We start from the raw sequence: 16820 nt of genomic DNA, 5'->3' as shown, positions 1-16820 counted from the left end.
CCCACCCCTCTCTGCCCAGTCCCTTATGCTGTTGACACTATCGCAGATCTTTACACTCACTGATCAGTATTATTGTGACTCTCTGTGCCTCTTCAGGGTTGCATTCGCCTCACACATTTTGTGGATGACAGTGTGCCAAATGTTCAAATGTGCGTGAATTCCTATGGGACCAAACTGCTGAGGTCATCTGTCCCTGGACTTGCACACTGCTTAAACTAACTTGATGCTAAGAACAAAACACACACACACATGCCCAAGGAAGGACTCGACCCTCCAGAGGGAGGGGCCACGCAGTCCGTGACGTCGCACCTCAAACTGGGCAGCCACTCTGTGCTGCTATGCCACCACGCGTGACAGCACAGGTGGAGGACCTCTCGGATTGGGAGGGTATTCGACAAATGAACTGCCCTACCCGTGCCCCTGATTTAAATCCCAGCGAGCGTGTGTGCAATCTGATGGGGACACATATTGCAGCACACACACACACACACACACACACACACACACACACACACACACACACACACACACACACACACACACAAACACACATGCACCAGCTGTACTGGCATAAGCTGCCGCCAACACGCTGGTCGGCAAAGATGTAGTGCAAAGATCGACAGTAGGCGCCAGATCAAGTGCACCTATCAGGAGAGAGGCCAAAGATACGCTTGCAAGCAACACGCCGCCAGCGCCCTCTCGACCGAAAGTATTCAGGCTGCCGCTGCTGACCAGAGGGTCAGCCACTAGCTCACTCTCCAGTTCGGTGTCCACCATTCATTGCAGTGCGACTACTGTCCACATCTCAGGCTATCACAGTACATAGCATCCGACTGTAGCAAGATTGATATTGTCTGCAAGGATGAGCTTGTACCACAACATATGTACCCTATTAAAGTTAAGTAGTAGCTGTCTGTTCACGTAAATAAAGAACCGTGTTAATCCACGTGTGCATTTGTGTTCTAGAAAGAGGATACCAGCCACCCATAACGACATCCTCTCCTTTGCTTTCTTAAGGTACAAGACACTACACCAACAACCCGCCAGCACTTGTGAACTACACTGGTGAAGGACTGCGACGCCCTAGCACAACAACTCCTTACCAACCTCGTGGTAAGCATGGGAGCGTATTTCAGAGCACGCAGCACTATCCATGGTTATCATACACAGTATTAAGAACCGTGAACTGCCTTCCACAATGTCCAAATGACCACCCTAAAACACAGTGATGTCAGTGTAATAATTGTCTTTGAACACAAGTGTCATTTATGTTCGTCTCATTGTGCATTTCTTTCAGTTATCTTCTCTTCTATAGTGCAGCAGTTTTTTTTATATTCATGGTCGTCATGGAGCTCTGTTACGTAAAAACACTTCGTTAAATTTTTTATTTCATAATTTTAAAATACGTGAAAAGCATTTCGGGGGATGCTGAGGGAATTAGATTTGGAAATGAGACACTTAAAGTAGTAAAGGAGTTTTGCTATTCGGGGAGCAAAATAACTGATGATGGTCGAAGTAGAGAGCATATAAAATGTAGACTGGCAATGGCAAGGAAAGCGTTTCTGAAGAAGAAAAATTTGTTAACATCGAGTATAGATTTAGTTGTCAGGAAGTCGTTTGTGAAAGTATTTGTATGGAAGGAAACGTGGACGATAAATAGTTTAGACAAGAAGAGAATAGAAGCTTTCGAAATGTGGTGCTACAGAAGAATGCTGAAGATTAGATGGGTAGATCACAGATCTAATGAGGAGGTACTGAATAGAATTGGGGAGAAGAGAAGCTTGTGGCATAACTTGACTAGAAGAAGGGATCGGTTGGCAGGACATGTTCTGAGGTATCAAGGGATCACCAATTTAGTACTGGAGGGCAGCGTGGAGGGTAAAAATCGTAGAGGGAGACCAAGAGATGAATACACTAAGCAGATTCAGAAGGATGTAGACTGCAGTACGTACTGGGAGATGAAGAAGCTTGCACATAATAGAGTAGCATGGAGAGCTGCATCAAACCAGTCTGAGGACTGAAGACCACAACAACAACAACATTTCTTGGAATAGCAGAACTTCGATTATTTTTTGAAGATAACTCCGGTAAGATGGCGTCCGACGCACACATTCCTCCAGCCGGACATCAAGGTGACTCATGGCACAGGGCACTGGGCAGGATTGCCAGTGGGATTTGAACAACTTCCTGTCGCATCAGCCCTTTCAGGGCTTCAAATGTTCAAGGAGGTTTACCTTGGTAAACTTTGCTTTTCGTATAATCCCACAAGAACAAGTCACATGTTGTGAGAGCCAGTGAACGAGAGGGTCATGCAATATCGCCGTTTCTGGAGGTCACATGATTTGGGAACAAACGACTGACAATATTCATACTTACTCGAGCAATGTGGAAGGTTGCTCCACCTGCTGGAGAAACGTCTCATCGTTCACTTCGCAGTGTCAAACTTGTGGAGTGAAAAAGTTTTCTGTCTGTGTAGCTCTGCGAAGACACTGTTACAGTATGGCCAAGGCCATCTTCAAAAAAATTTGGTCCTAAGATCCCTAATGAAAACATGGCGCGCCACACAGTAACTTTTCTGGAGTACAATGGTTGCTGATGCAGTTCTCTGGGATTAACGTCACCCCAAAATCGAAAGTTCTGCTCGTTGACGTAACTGGGGAGATGGAAGTAGGTTTCATTACTCATCCAGAAACGGTTTACAGTGTCCTCGTCATGATTAATCATGTCCAAAAATTCTAAGCAGAACCGGGTTCAGCTCACATAATTTGTTTCCTTAAGGGCCTGAACCATTTGGATTTTGCAGGGGTGAAAGAGCAAATCTTCGTGTAAAATTATTTTTACCAATCTTTTTGAAATCCCAAGCGTCGCGCTTCCCTCAGTGGCAACTCTTATACGTTTGATATTTTCAGGTGTGCTCACAGTTTTTGGTCTCCCAGTTTTCTTTTTTCTCGTTGACGCCACCTCCTCAAAGTTCCCAACCCACTTTTTAATAGCACAGGAAGATGGCACCGACCGATTCCGATTAATGTTGAAGTGGTCGCGGAATGCATTACGTGCTAACAGGTATGAACTACCGTTTTGGTAAAATGCTCTGACAGCGTACGTACGATTACGTGGGGTCCAACGCTCCATTATGACTAAATGCTATTTCGCGCCAAACGTAACTGACGCTGTTGTTGTTGTGGTCTTCAGTCGTGAGACTGGTTTGATGCAGCTCTCCATGCTACTCTATCCTGTGCAAGCTTCTTCATCTCCCAGTACTTACTGCAACCTACATCCTTCTGAACCTGCCTAGTGAATTCATCCCTTGGTCTCCCTCTACGAGTTTTACCCTCCACGCTGTCCTCCAGTACTAAATTGGTGATCCCTTGATGCCTCAGAACGTGTCCTACCAACCGATCCCTTCTTTTAGTCAAGTTCTACCACAAACTCCTCTTCTCCCCAATCCTATTCAATACCGCCTCGTTAGTTATGTGATCTAACCGTCTAATCTTCAGCATTCTTCTGTAGCACGACATTTCGAAATCTTCTATTCTCTTCTTGTCCAAACTGTTTATCGTCCATGTTTCACTTCTATACATGGCTACACTCCATACAAATACTTTCAGAAACGACTTCCTGACACTTAAATCTATACTCGATGTTAACAAATTTCTCTTCTTCAGAAACGCTTTCCTTGCAATTGCCAGTCGACATTTTATATCCTCTCTACTTCGACCATCATCAGTTATTTTGCTCCCCAAATAGCAGAACTCCTTTACTATTTTATGTATCTAATTTCCTAATCTAATTCCCTCAGCATCACCCGACTTAAATCGACTACATTCCATTATCCTCGTTTTGCTTTTGTTGATGTTCGTCTTATATCCTGTCCATTCCGTTCAACTGCTCTTCCAACTCCTTTGCTGTCTCTGATAACTGGCGCTATCCCCTCCGAATCTCTCCGACGCAGCTCGATTCGCGCGCTTCATCAAATCGCTCGATATTAAGCATCACCGTGTATTGTAATGAGCGGAATGTAAACACTGTTATGAAAAGTTTGATGGGAAGTGATGGTGGACTCACTGGCGTCGACGTCGAGCACCTGGACGCGGGGGTACGCCGTCTGCTGGACGTTGGCGACCAGGTTGCGGTTGGACAGCATGACGCCCTTGGGCAGCCCCGTGGTGCCGCTGGAGTAGGGCAGCAGGAACAGGTGGTCGGGGCCCGTGCGCTGCGGCCTCAGGGCCCCGTCCAGGCTGGCGTCCCCCACCAGCTGGCCGAAGTCCGCCGCCCCCTCTGGAGTCGCTCCTGAGGTAGGCTGGGTGCTGGAGTAGGCCACGCCCACGGTGACCAGCAGCTGGGGCGGCTCCAGGCGCGCCTCCTGGAAGGCGCTGGACAGCGACGGGGCGAGCTCGGGGGTCGTCACAGCGGCAGAGGGCCGGCAGTCTCTCAGTTGGCGGCTCATCTCCCCTGTGGGGCACCGGCATAAGGTCAGCATGCATGCTGAGACGTGAAAACAGCTAGTGCGATTTGGGAGAGCGAGCACTGCATCTACGTGCCGAAGCTGTGCGAACGGCTATGACTCCACACAATTGCCTTCATACAGGGTGTCCAGAAAAGGGCTCCCCGATTTCAAAATTAAATATCTCGAAAACAAAGATCGATAGAGGAATGCAGTAAACGGTATGTTTATTGTGAAAGCTGTAAGAAGTTTATACAGCAGTTTGAAATAATAGTTACTACAGCTGCTAACAGGTGGCGCTGTACGCTGTACAACTCATATCAGCATACATAAGTGAAGTAATCGTATGAAAACAATCGTTGCAAACAATCACATCACAATGTTCACCATTGGCACTACAGAGGTGGCGCAAACGAAGAATGAAATTCGTCATCACATTTCGTAGTGTCTCAACTGAAATGGATTCACATGTCACAGAGATAACCGATTCAAGCTCGTCCAGCGTGGCGCGATGCTTCGGGTACACCATGTCTTTCACTGTGCCCCACAAAAAAAGGTCACAGGGAGTCAAATCCGGCGAATATTGGCGCCAGTCCATGCCTGCACCAGTAAATTTGGGATATTCCAAAGCAATGACTCGATTCGCGAAGTATTCTTCAAGAAAGCGAAACACTTGTTCGGTCTGATGTGGTCGGGCTCCATCTTACATAAACCATTCAGTACCTGGTCGATCCTGTAACGCTTGCTGTGTGGCGACAAATTGTTCAAAAATTGCAACGTAACGTGCATCAGTGACCGTTTCTCGAATGAAAAAAGGGCCAATAATGCCTCTGCTGCATACTGTAGCCCACACAGTAACTTTAGGAGAATACACGGGTTTCGCTTCACACCAATACGGCTTTTCGGAACCCCAAATTCGCCAGTTCTGCTTATTCACGTATCGATTCAGGTGGAAGTGTGCTTCATCTGTAAACCAGATGCAGCCAACATCAAATCCTTCACTATCAATCATTGTGCGCATCTGATTAGCAAAGGCAACCCTTTGTTGCACAGCTTATACGAGTATGGCCTGGTGCGTTTGAATTTTGAATGGAAACATGTGTAGGCTCTTTCTCGGTATTTTGTGCGTGCTGGAACGCTTCAAACCAGTCTCAGATGCAATTCTACGGACGAATGAAATTGGATTTCGCTGAATAATTCCAGAATCTGTGGCGATATTTTCAGGCGTAACTGCGGTTTGCTTGCGGCCAACCTGCCCCACTAGATCATCAGTTACGCTCCCTGTTCGTTGAAATTTTGCGAAGAGCGTACGAATGGTTTTCCCATCGGGTCCTTTTGGAACATTAAATCGTGCTTGAAAACTTCGCCTTGTTGCCGTAGGGCTCTCTTCTAACCTGTGATACTCTAGCACCAGAAAAACTCGTTGTTCAATGGAGTACATGGTTTTAATCTCCTCCTTCGGTACGCTAACCTCCTTTCACTTTTCAATAGTGGAACTGATCGCTCTGGGCTTCGATTCACTATTTATACTACGCATTACGTATGGCGATTACAGCACCATATGTTAGCAGCTTTTGTAACTATTATTTCAAACTACTGTATAAACTCCTTACGGCTTTCACAATAAACATACCGTTTACTGCATTCCTGTATCGATCTTTGTTTTCGAGATATTTAATTTTGAAATCAGGGAGTCATTTTCTGGACACCCTCTACGAGGCTTTACTCAGATGTGGTCCAGGGTTTTGGTTTGAGGGGGGGGTCACAGTTTGTTGCCATCTCTCCCCTGGCCCATGTATTACTTTATATCATTCCCACTTTTAACTTCGCCCAGATGCTTATGACTTTAACAGTGACAAAAAACGTGTAGAATGTTTCTAATATGATAGTAACAACTTACTTACATCAGTGAGTATGGACAGCTCAAGCCAGTGGGGTAGATGGGGTTCCAGGTGGTGATAGAGGCTATAGACATTTCTGGGAATATAAGGCACAGTTGATGGAGAGTGGAGATCTGGAGGTGAAGGTGGAGTTGCAGGTGGTGAGGCAGACTTGAGCACATGCTGATGGTGTAGGTGAAGTAGAGGAGGTGAACGAGAGAACAGCTCATGATGGTGATGTAGGCATGGATGCTAGTGGTGATGGAGAGTAGAGATCTGGAGGTGAAGGTGGAGTTGCAGGTGGTGAGGCAGACTTGAGCACATGCTGATGGTGTAGGTGAAGTAGAGGAGGTGAACGAGAGAACAGCTCATGATGGTGATGTAGGCATGGATGCTAGTGGTGATGGAGAGTAGAGATCTGGAGGTGAAGGTGGAGTTGCAGGTGGTGAGGCAGACTTGAGCACATGCTGATGGTGTAGGTGAAGTAGAGGAGTTGAACGAGAGAACAGCTCATGATGGTGATGTAGGCATGGATGCTAGTGGTGATGGAGAGTAGAGATCTGGAGGTGAAGGTGGAGTTGCAGGTGGTGAGGCAGACTTGAGCACATGCTGATGGTGTAGGTGAAGTAGAGGAGGTAAACGAGAGAACAGCTCATGATGGTGATGTAGGCATGGATGCTAGTGGTGATGGAGAGTAGAGATCTGGAGGTGATGGTGGAGTTGCAGGTGGTGAGGCAGACTTGAGCACATGCTGATGGTGTAGGTGAAGTAGAGGAGGTAAACGAGAGAACAGCTCATGATGGTGTAGGTGAAGTAGAGGAGGTGAACGAGAGAACAGCTCATGATGGTGATGTAGGCATGGATGCTAGTGGTGATGGAGAGTAGAACCCATACTGGTGCTGTAGGTGGAGTTGCAGATGGCATGAGAAGTAGAGCACAGTTCTAAAAATGTCCAAATGTGTGTGAAATCTTATGGGACTTAACTGCTAAGGTCATCAGTCCCTAAGCTTACAGACTACTTAACCTAAATTATTCTAAGGACAAACACACACACCCATGCCCGAGGGAGGACTCGAACCTCTGCCGGGACCAGCCGCACAGTCCATGACTGCAGTGCCTGAGACCGCTCGGCTAATCCCGCGCGGCAGGCTCAGTTCTACATCTACATCTACATCTCGTTCATTGAACCACCTTCACAATAATTCTCTATTATTCCACTCCCGAACAGCGTCCAGAGAAAACGAACGCCTATATCTTTGTGTGCGGGCTCTGATTCCATTATTTCATTGTGACGATCGTTTCTTCGTATGTAAATCGGCGTCAAAAGAATATTTTCGCATTCGGAGCAGAACGTTGGTGATAGAAATCTTGTGAGAAGATCCCCCTGCAACCAGAAACTCCTTTGTTTTGATGATGTCCACGCCAAGTCCTGTATCATTTATGTGACGTTCTCTCCCGTATTTCTCGATCATGCAAAACTTGTCGCGCATCTTTGAACTTTCTCGTTGTACTCTGTTAATCCTATCTGGTGAGCGTCCCACATTGCGCAGCAATACTCCAAAAGAGGACGGAAGTGCGAAATGCATCTTCTAAGTGTTCTGCCAATAAGACGTAGTCTTTGGTTCGACTTCCTCACAACATTTTTTATGTGATCTTTCCAACTGAAGTTGTTCAGAATTGTAATTTTTAGGCATTTGGTTGAATTTACGGCGTTTAGATTCGGTTGATTTATAGCGCAACTGAAGTTTAACGGGTTCCTTTTAGCACTCATGTGGATAACCTCACATTCATTGAGTGTCAATTGCCAGCACCATATGGATATTTTTTCTAAATCATTTTGCAGTTTGTTTTGATCTTCTTATGACTTTACCAGACGATGAACGACAGCCATATTTGCAAACAGTCTAACATGGCTCCTCATATTGTCTCCTGAATCGTTTATGTAGATAAGGAACAGCAGAAACTTATAACACTACCTTGGAGAACGGCGGAAATGACTTCCGTTTTACTCAATTTTCCGTTGGTTACTGTGAATTGTGACCTCTCTGACAACTAATCACCAATCCAATCGCGTAACTGTGACGATATTCCATAAGCACACAATTTGATTAGTAGTAGATTGTGACGTACTGTCAAAAGACTCCTGGAAATCTAAAATACAGAATCGATTTGAAATTCCTTGTCAACAGCACGCAGCACTTCGTGTGAGTAAACAGTTTTCACAAGAACCATGTTTCCTATATACATGTTGACTGTGTGTCAATAGACCGTTACCTTCGAGGAAATTCACAATATTCGAACACAATGTATGTTCCAAAACCCCGCTGCTTATCGATGTTAATGATATGGGTCTGTAAACTACAGTCTGCAACCGCGCGACCGCTACGGTCGCAGGTTCGAATCCTGCCTCGTTCATGGATGTGTGTGACGTCCTTAGGTTAGTTAGGTTTAAGTAGTTCTAAGTTCTAGGGGACTGATGACCTTAGAAGTTAAGTCTCATAGTGCTCAGAGCCATTTGAACCTTTTTTTAGGGGCCTGTAATTTAGTGGATTATTACTACTACCTTTCTTGAATATTAGTGTGACCTGTGCAACTTTTCAGACTTTGGGTAAAGATCTTTGGTCGAGCAGAGCGATAGTATATGATTATTAAATACGGAGCTATTGCGTCAGCGCACTCTGAAAGGAACCTAAGTGGTATACAGTCTGGACTGGAAGACTTGCATCTATTAAGTGATTTAAGTTGCTTCACTTCTCCGAGGATATCCACTTCTAATTCAGTTCTCGAATCGAATTCTGGAATCGTAAGGTTGAGTTTATTAACTCTACTTTAGCAGCACTGTCATCGATAGGATTTCCATTGCAGTCGTACAGAGAAGGCATTGATTACGTCTCGCCGCTAGCGTACTTTACATACGACCAGAATATCTTTGGATTTTGTGCGAGGTTTCGAGCCAAACTTTCATTGTGGAAACTATTATAAGCACTGAAGTCCACGCTGAATTCCGAGCTTCTGTAAAAGATCGCCTATCTTGGGTATTTTGTGTTTATTTAAACGTGGCATCTTTTTTTGTTGTTGTTTCTGTAACAGTGTTCTGACCTGTTTTGTGCAGCAAAGGGGTCAGCTCCGTCGTTTGTTAATTTATTTGGTATAAACTGAGAACGGTGTCTTTTAAATATTAAATTAACACACAGAAATTCAAAAACTAAACTATCAGTGCACACAGATGAAACTATACAATTCTCTGCTGGTTAGGAACTTGTAATCTTCTTCTTTCTTTGCTCTACATCTCATGACGAGCCTTGGCCTCTTCTACAATTTCCTTCCATCTCTCTCGGTCCTTTGCCAATACTCTCCAGTTTCTATAGCCCATCTTCCAAAGATCTTCGATTACTCCATCTTCCCATCTGGCTCTTGGTCGACCATGTCCTCACTGCCCTCCTGGCTTTCCTTGTAATATTATTTTTGGTACTTCTGTATCATTCATGCGAGCCACATGTCCCGCCCACCTCAGTCTGGATGATTTCACTATCCTTCTGATGGGTTGGTCTTTGTATATTGTATACAACTCATGGTTGTATCTCCTCCTCCATCTTCCTCTTTCACTGATTGGGCCGATAATTCGTCTAAGTACCTTTCTTTCAAATGCATCCTGTGTTTCAATATCTGATGAAGAATAGAGGCTTTACTTGAAATGCAGGTGGAGTTGCAGGCGGTGGTGGAGAGGAGAGCCCTTACTGGTGTTGTGGCTGGAACAGCAGAGTCCTTACTGGTGGTGCAGGTAGAGATGGAGAGTGGAGCCCTTGCTGTGGTACGGATAGAGCTTCAGGTGAAGATGGAGAGAGCAGTACTTTTTGAGGGAGTAGGTTGATTGCATGTTGTGATGGAGGGTTGAGCCCTTACAGGAGCAAGAAGTCGTAGGTGGCAATGGAGACTAGACCTCATATAAGTAGTACAGATAGGATTACAGGTAACGACATAGAGCCCTTACCTGTTGTGTAGGGTTAGATGCATATCTTACTGGTCATGTAGGCTGGGTAGCACGCTGTAGAGCCTTTAGTGGTAGTGTAAGCTGGTTACACAAAGTGATGAAGACTGGAGTCCTTACCAGTGGTGTAGGCAGGGTTGCACGTGGCGATGGAGACGCCCGCCTCATTGGCACCGAGGATGATGGCCAGGAATTCGGGGCAGTTGGGGAGCAGCATGAAAAGCACGTGGCCAGGACCCAGACCAGCCTTCTGGAGGGCTGCCGCGAACCTCCGCGAGGCCGTTCTCAGCTGGGAGTACGTGTAGCGGCGACCCGTCACTGCGCACTCCTGCGTGCACACAGGACCGACAAAAGCAAACGAGTTCGACCACAGGCTGCCAGAATGGAATTTCATACAGCAACATAGGGCTAGAAATTTAGCATAGTGGGCAGTTGTGGGGCGGCGGGTGGAATAATAGAATAAATGTTCCTATTATTTATTTAATGCTGTTGTTTGCCGTTCTCAACACTGGCTCTCTAACTACAATATTGGCAACCAGAAGGTGATTAGCAAAACGTGAAGCCTGTAATTAGAATTCCTAGTGCCCACTTCATCTGAGAAATACATTTGTAGCCACATCTTATAGCTCTGAGGAATTAGGAGATTGTCTAGGATTCATAATCAAAAACCATTCTCTCTAAAATGTTCACTATATTCTGAAGGTCACAGACCCAAAAGAATCCACGCAATCCAACTACCAGATCAGTTCAGAGTCCAATGCACTGCTGCCACTATAACTGTTCAAATTAAATGTTTAAGTGAATGCTCGCCATAATTTGATGATAATGTTCATCAAACCTCACGCTAATAATTGTAGAATGTGTGTCCTGCGGCGGCAAGTGAAAATACGACATTCGCAAACTACAGATAGATCATTAACGTCATCCCAGAATTAAACGATTTCATGGCTACACGTATCCTGAGCAAGTTACTGCATCCGAGGATATTTATATAAACGATACCGATGTGACGCGACTCCCGGCACAGGTGGTGCGCTAATCAGCGTCTGGAGAAAACTGAGGCCTCCCTTTCTCGCGCAGCATTCTTACGTATAAAGCCGCGGTGCGGACGGCTAAGGGAACGCCTGATCATATCTGCTCTCCCGACTAGCTGCTGGGCTAGTAATGCACCACTTTAAGTTATCGAATAAACTATTGCTTTCTTTGCTGATGGCCGATGAAGCTCTCAATTTAAATGTGCAATCAGCACAAAGGTAAGTAATCATAATAAAAGTCTGACGTGGCTAAGTCAAATATTTTTGGCGAGAGAATTAATTTAATTATACTAGACGCAGTAGACGAGCTCTGAACTTGCCCTTTGGAGATACGCTATCGCTCTAGTTTTATAATTATTCAGTTGAAACTTCTCACATCTTTACGATTATAGCGGATCTCCCTTCTACTTACATTTAAACATCCTAGCTTTATTTATTCGCCCACTTAATCTAACTTGCTTCCTTAATTTTTAAGATAAAAACCTGAAAATAATGAATGTCAACTAAAATTTTAATTTGTGAGATCCTGAATACTGTTTCCAGTAAATTATTATGCAAAAGGAATCTAAATATAAATTTTTAAGTTTCTAGCTCTTTTCTGTTGTGCCAGTGATTTTTACAGAAAAACGTCCAAATTTCGAAAATGGTTAAAGTTATTCAACTGATATCCAACACATATTGATTTTGTTTTACTCCTGACATGCTAGAAACGTTTCAGGTTATTTACTTGATTTTTAAAGTATTGCGGAACATTTATGACGTCAGAGCTAGTTACAGCGGACTAGGCTGGCACACAATGGAAAGACTGATGTGAATTTTATATGGCGTGAGTAGGCTGCTTCCCTACACAGTGTAAATCAAAAATTAACCAACACATGGAAATTATGTGTGCATCACATCACAACCTACACTCCTGGAAATTGAAATAAGAACACCGTGAATTCACTGTCCCAGGAAGGGGAAACTTTATTGACACATTCCTGGGGTCAGATACATCACATGATCACACTGACAGAACCACAGGCACATAGACACAGGCAACAGAGCATGCACAATGTCGGCACTAGTACAGTGTACATCCACCTTTCGCAGCAATGCAGGCTGCTATTCTCCCATGGAGACGATCGTAGAGATGCTAGATGTAGTCCTGTGGAACGGATTGCCATGTCATTTCCACCTGGCGCCTCAGTTGGACCAGCGTTCGTGCTGAACTTGCAGACCGCGTGAGACGACGTTTCACCCAGTCCCAAACATGCTCAATGGGGGACAGATCCGGAGATCTTGCTGGCCAGGGTAGTTGACTTACACCTTCTAGAGCACGTTGGGTGGCACGGGATACATGCGGACGTGCATTGTCCTGTTGGAACAGCAAGTTCCCTTGCGGGTCTACGAATGGTAGAACGATGGGCTCGATGACGGTTTGGATGTACCGTGCACTATTCAGTGTCCCCTCGACGATCACCAGAGGTGTACGGCCAGTGTAAGAGATCGCTCCCCACACCATGATGCCGGGTGTTGGCCCTGTGTGCCTCGGTCGTATGCAGTCCTGATTGTGGCGCTCACCTGAACGGCGCCAAACACGCATACGACCATCATTGGCACCAAGGCAGAAGCGACTCTCATCGCTGAAGACGACACGTCTCCATTCGTCCCTCCATTCACGCCTGTCGCGACACCACTGGAGGCGGGCTGCACGATGTTGGGGCGTGAGCGGAAGACGGCCTAACGGTGTGCGGGACCGTAGCCCAGCTTCATGGAGACGGTTGCGAATGGTCGTCGCCGATACCCCAGGAGCAACAGTGTCCCTAATTTGCTGGGAAGTGGCGGTGCGGTCCCCTACGGCACTGCGTAGGATCCTACGGTCTTGGCGTGCATCCGTGCGTCGCTGCCGTCCGGTCACAGGTCGACGGGCACGTGCACCTTCCGCCGACCACTGGCGACAACATCGATGTACTGTGGAGACCTCACGCCCCACGTGTTGAGCAATTCGGCGGGGTACGTCCACCCGGCCTCCCGCATGCCCACTGTACGCCCTCGCTCAAAGTCCGTCAACTGCACATACGGTTCACGTCCACACTGTCGCGGCATGCTACCAGTGTTAAAGACTGCGATGGAGCTCCGTATGCCACGGCAAACTGGCTGACACTGACGGCGGCGGTGCACAAATGCTGCGCAGCTAGCGCCATTCGACGGCCAACACCGCGGTTCCTGGTGTGTCCGCTGTGCCGTGCGTGTGATCATTGCTTGTACAGCGCTCTCGCAGTGTCCGGAGCAAGTATGGTGGGTCTGACACACCGGTGTCAATGTGTTCTTTTTTCCATTTCCAGGAGTGTATTTGCCAATTTAGCCAAATATAGTTTTCTCCTCGCTTGTCTGCTTCTCTCGTGAAGCACAGAAACCTTGAGAAGTACCTCTAAAAACACCTCTACTTTATTCTCTTAATCTTTTTTAAAGAGATTATTGCTTCATGATTTACCCCCTCTGGCATAAATGTAAAGGCATTGCGAATACTCTCACGTCTTTGGTTATGTAATTTCCCTGTACCTAATGTGTGCAAAAGGTGCAGTAAGATGCCGTATAGTAAAGAGACAGAGTAAACAGGTCGGCAGGTAACAACAAAGCAATAGACTCGCCCAGCGCTCAGAACGAGAATGGGTTCTGCACGTGAGCCAAATTACTTGGCACGTGCTCTGACAGTGTGCGGAGATGTGCCTGCGTCATTTCCTGCCACAGCCTGCCTGTTAATGCAGGTACTGCGCCAGCCAGCTGCGAGCAGAGGTCAGCTTACCATGGCGACCCTGTCAGGATATCGGCCGAGGTGCCTCCAGGCGTACTCGTAGAACGGCACGTCGGGGATGTCGACGTCAGGGTAGGGCGACCTCAGCACCCCGGGGTCGGCGGCGGCAGTGGTGGGCGTAGCCAGGCTTCTGGAGACCAAGCGGGCAGCCGGGGGCGGCGCCCTCCTCCTCGCAGGCGGAGTGTACGCCAGAAAGCGGCACAATCCACGGGCCAGCATGGCGGCCGACATGTCCTGCAGCGAGACACCACTGGTCACTCACTCAGTGTCATTCATACGTCGATCTCCGTAAATGTCATCATAATGGAGTGCCTTTAGGGGCACCGATCGAACCAAGTTGTACGGGGTGTTTCAGATAAGGGGTTTCGCTGTAATCTGAAAATAGTAAGTGAAAGGAAAATTTATTTAGATAGCTGGAAGTAAGAAACGTTACTCTTTCTGTGGAGCTATGACCGTACTTTACTTGCCATAGCGTTACAGCAACGAGTTATAATTTTCTAACAGATCTGTGGACGGTGTCGCCAGGGGGAGCCCTCTTTCTGCTGTGTGTAAGGGATCCGTGATCCCACGAACATAGACGCTAGTATCTGACGCCCAGGTCGATAGCAGACAGGAGTCGATTGTGGAGCGCTGCAGAAGGCAGAGAGACGAGTGTTGAGTGGGAGTAGCACTAGAGTGTGTCGAGTGATAAGTGGTGCGGCAGAGACCGGCAGGAATGGTGGTCGAGTGAGTTGACGAGTGAGCGCGTCCCCCTGATCGTCGTGGGGTTGACCCTCACTAATACCTATTCGCGAGTGATATGAAACAGAAAGTGACAAGTGCCGATTTACGTGTTTCGCGTCAACCTCGTCGGCCAGCAACAACCATGGATTGCAGTGAGGATTGTTGTGAATGTTAACCATCAGCATTGCGTGTGACGAAGTACTGGAAATCAGCAATCAATAAAAAGATATAACCGTAATTAGACGTGTAAGGCAAAGGTAGCAACTGCCTCACAATTTGTGTGTTCGTAGAAAATACAATACAGTTTGTACATCGCAACCTTTGTGGTCCTTAATAATAGACAAACTTTCCATCATTTCACTATTCAGTTGCAAAACAGTCGCACTCGGTTGAAATACCCCCGAAACCACAGCAGAAAAACCGATAGCCTTTCACCCATTAAGCACACGGTCATATAATCATAATAATTAACTGTTTTGGCGGCTTCGAAAAATTCCACAAAACCCAATAAGGAATTTAAACGGGGGTGTTTCATGTGGTGGCCAATTGCTTTATGGAGCACTTTGAAGATAAAGCACTACAGCCAGCCACTCTCAAACCCTCTTGCTTTCTGCGGTATGTTGACGATACGTTTGTGGTGTGGCCACACGGACTGGATACTCTACCTGCGTTTCTTCAACATTTAAATTCCCTCCACCCGAATATTAACTTCACTCTGGAAGTGGAAAAAGATGGCACTTTACCTTTTCTTGATGGTTTGGTACGAAGGAAAGCAGATGGAACCTTGGGACACAGCGTATACCGCAAGCATACAGATCTATATTTGCAGGGCACAAGCTGCCATCATCCTGCACAATGCGGTAGTGCATTACGTACGCTAGTTCACAGAGCGCTTGTTGTGTCTGACTCTGAAAGCCTGCCGAGTGTGATGCAACATTTGAAGACAGTCTTCCGTCAAAACGGTTATTCTGATAGACAGATACGTAATGCATTCAGGCCCAAGCGAGTTCAATCTATGGAGCAGATTGAAGATACGAAGACACCCTACACCTTGGCCTTCTTGCCGTACTTTGGTGCCATGTCGTCAAGAATCGGAAGAGTCCTCGAAAGATGTGACATCAAGTGTGTTTTCCGACCATATGCAAAACTGACAAGGGAACCTCCCCATCGCACTCCCCTCAGATTTAGTAATAAGTTGGCGCAGTGGATAGGCCTTGAAAAATTGAACCAGAAGAGTCACACCCAGAACTGTACAGTTTCCTACAATTTAGCAGAAGTATTTATTCAGATATGTTGAAATCGGCTTAAATCGAATTTCTATCAGTTGTAATTAGCGAGCTAGAAGCACTAGAAGTTTCAGTGGTGGATGCATCATGATGTACATAATTCGCTGTATTCCGGTGCATATTTTGGCGTCACAGCATTCATTTAAGTGAGGTGTCAAAACGAGTGCCCATTTCTCTGCACGTAGCACTCATTGCGCCTTCTAAACGACCTGCAGACGAGACTTAATGATGTCAATGGTGTCTCAGAGCGACGAGCTCCCTTGATAAAATGGAAGGTACTTGCCTTGTGAGGTAAGGCATGACTTCTGATCCAGAAGAGAATGTGTTACGCACTATTGGTGACAATTGTATCACCGATAGTTCGTGTGTTGCATTACTTCTGAACACAAACCAAACAAATGTTTTGGGCATTTTGCAGGGACAAAAGCTATACCCTTATCACCCGTAGAGAGTTCATTCTCTGCAGGCAGTGTACTTCTCATGCGTATTCGAGCTTGCAAATGTGCAGGCGTCTGATTTTTCGCTGCTTTCGTGTTTTTTACAGACGAGACCATTTTTAAAGGGAGCGCTTGATGGACAGAAGGAATGGATGTTTCTGGGACGAGAAAACCAACATGCAGTGGTGTGACGATCCTATCAGCACGACTTTGCTGCTAGTATCTGGAGCG

At 46.3% G+C, this 16820-nt stretch overlaps 1 protein-coding gene across 1 annotated transcript in view; it reads right to left on the bottom strand.

Annotated features, from left to right (window-relative positions):
• Positions 1 to 16820, bottom strand: part of LOC126291604 (uncharacterized) — a 95489-nt gene that overhangs the window by 48767 nt on the left and 29902 nt on the right. Inside the window, exons 2-4 of the mRNA XM_049985140.1 lie at positions 14135 to 14377; positions 10433 to 10640; positions 4066 to 4452 (exon numbers count right to left, since the gene is read on the bottom strand). Of these exons, the coding sequence (XP_049841097.1) occupies positions 4066 to 4452; positions 10433 to 10640; positions 14135 to 14374 (835 nt within the window). The 5' untranslated portion in view covers positions 14375 to 14377. The remainder of the gene's footprint in view (positions 1 to 4065; positions 4453 to 10432; positions 10641 to 14134; positions 14378 to 16820) is intronic.

Source organism: Schistocerca gregaria, chromosome 9 (assembly GCF_023897955.1).
Source record: "Schistocerca gregaria isolate iqSchGreg1 chromosome 9, iqSchGreg1.2, whole genome shotgun sequence".
Lineage (NCBI taxonomy): Eukaryota > Metazoa > Arthropoda > Insecta > Orthoptera > Acrididae > Schistocerca > Schistocerca gregaria.
The sequence above is the reverse complement of the archived record's forward strand: the minus strand, read 5'-3'. Positions and strand labels throughout refer to the sequence as shown.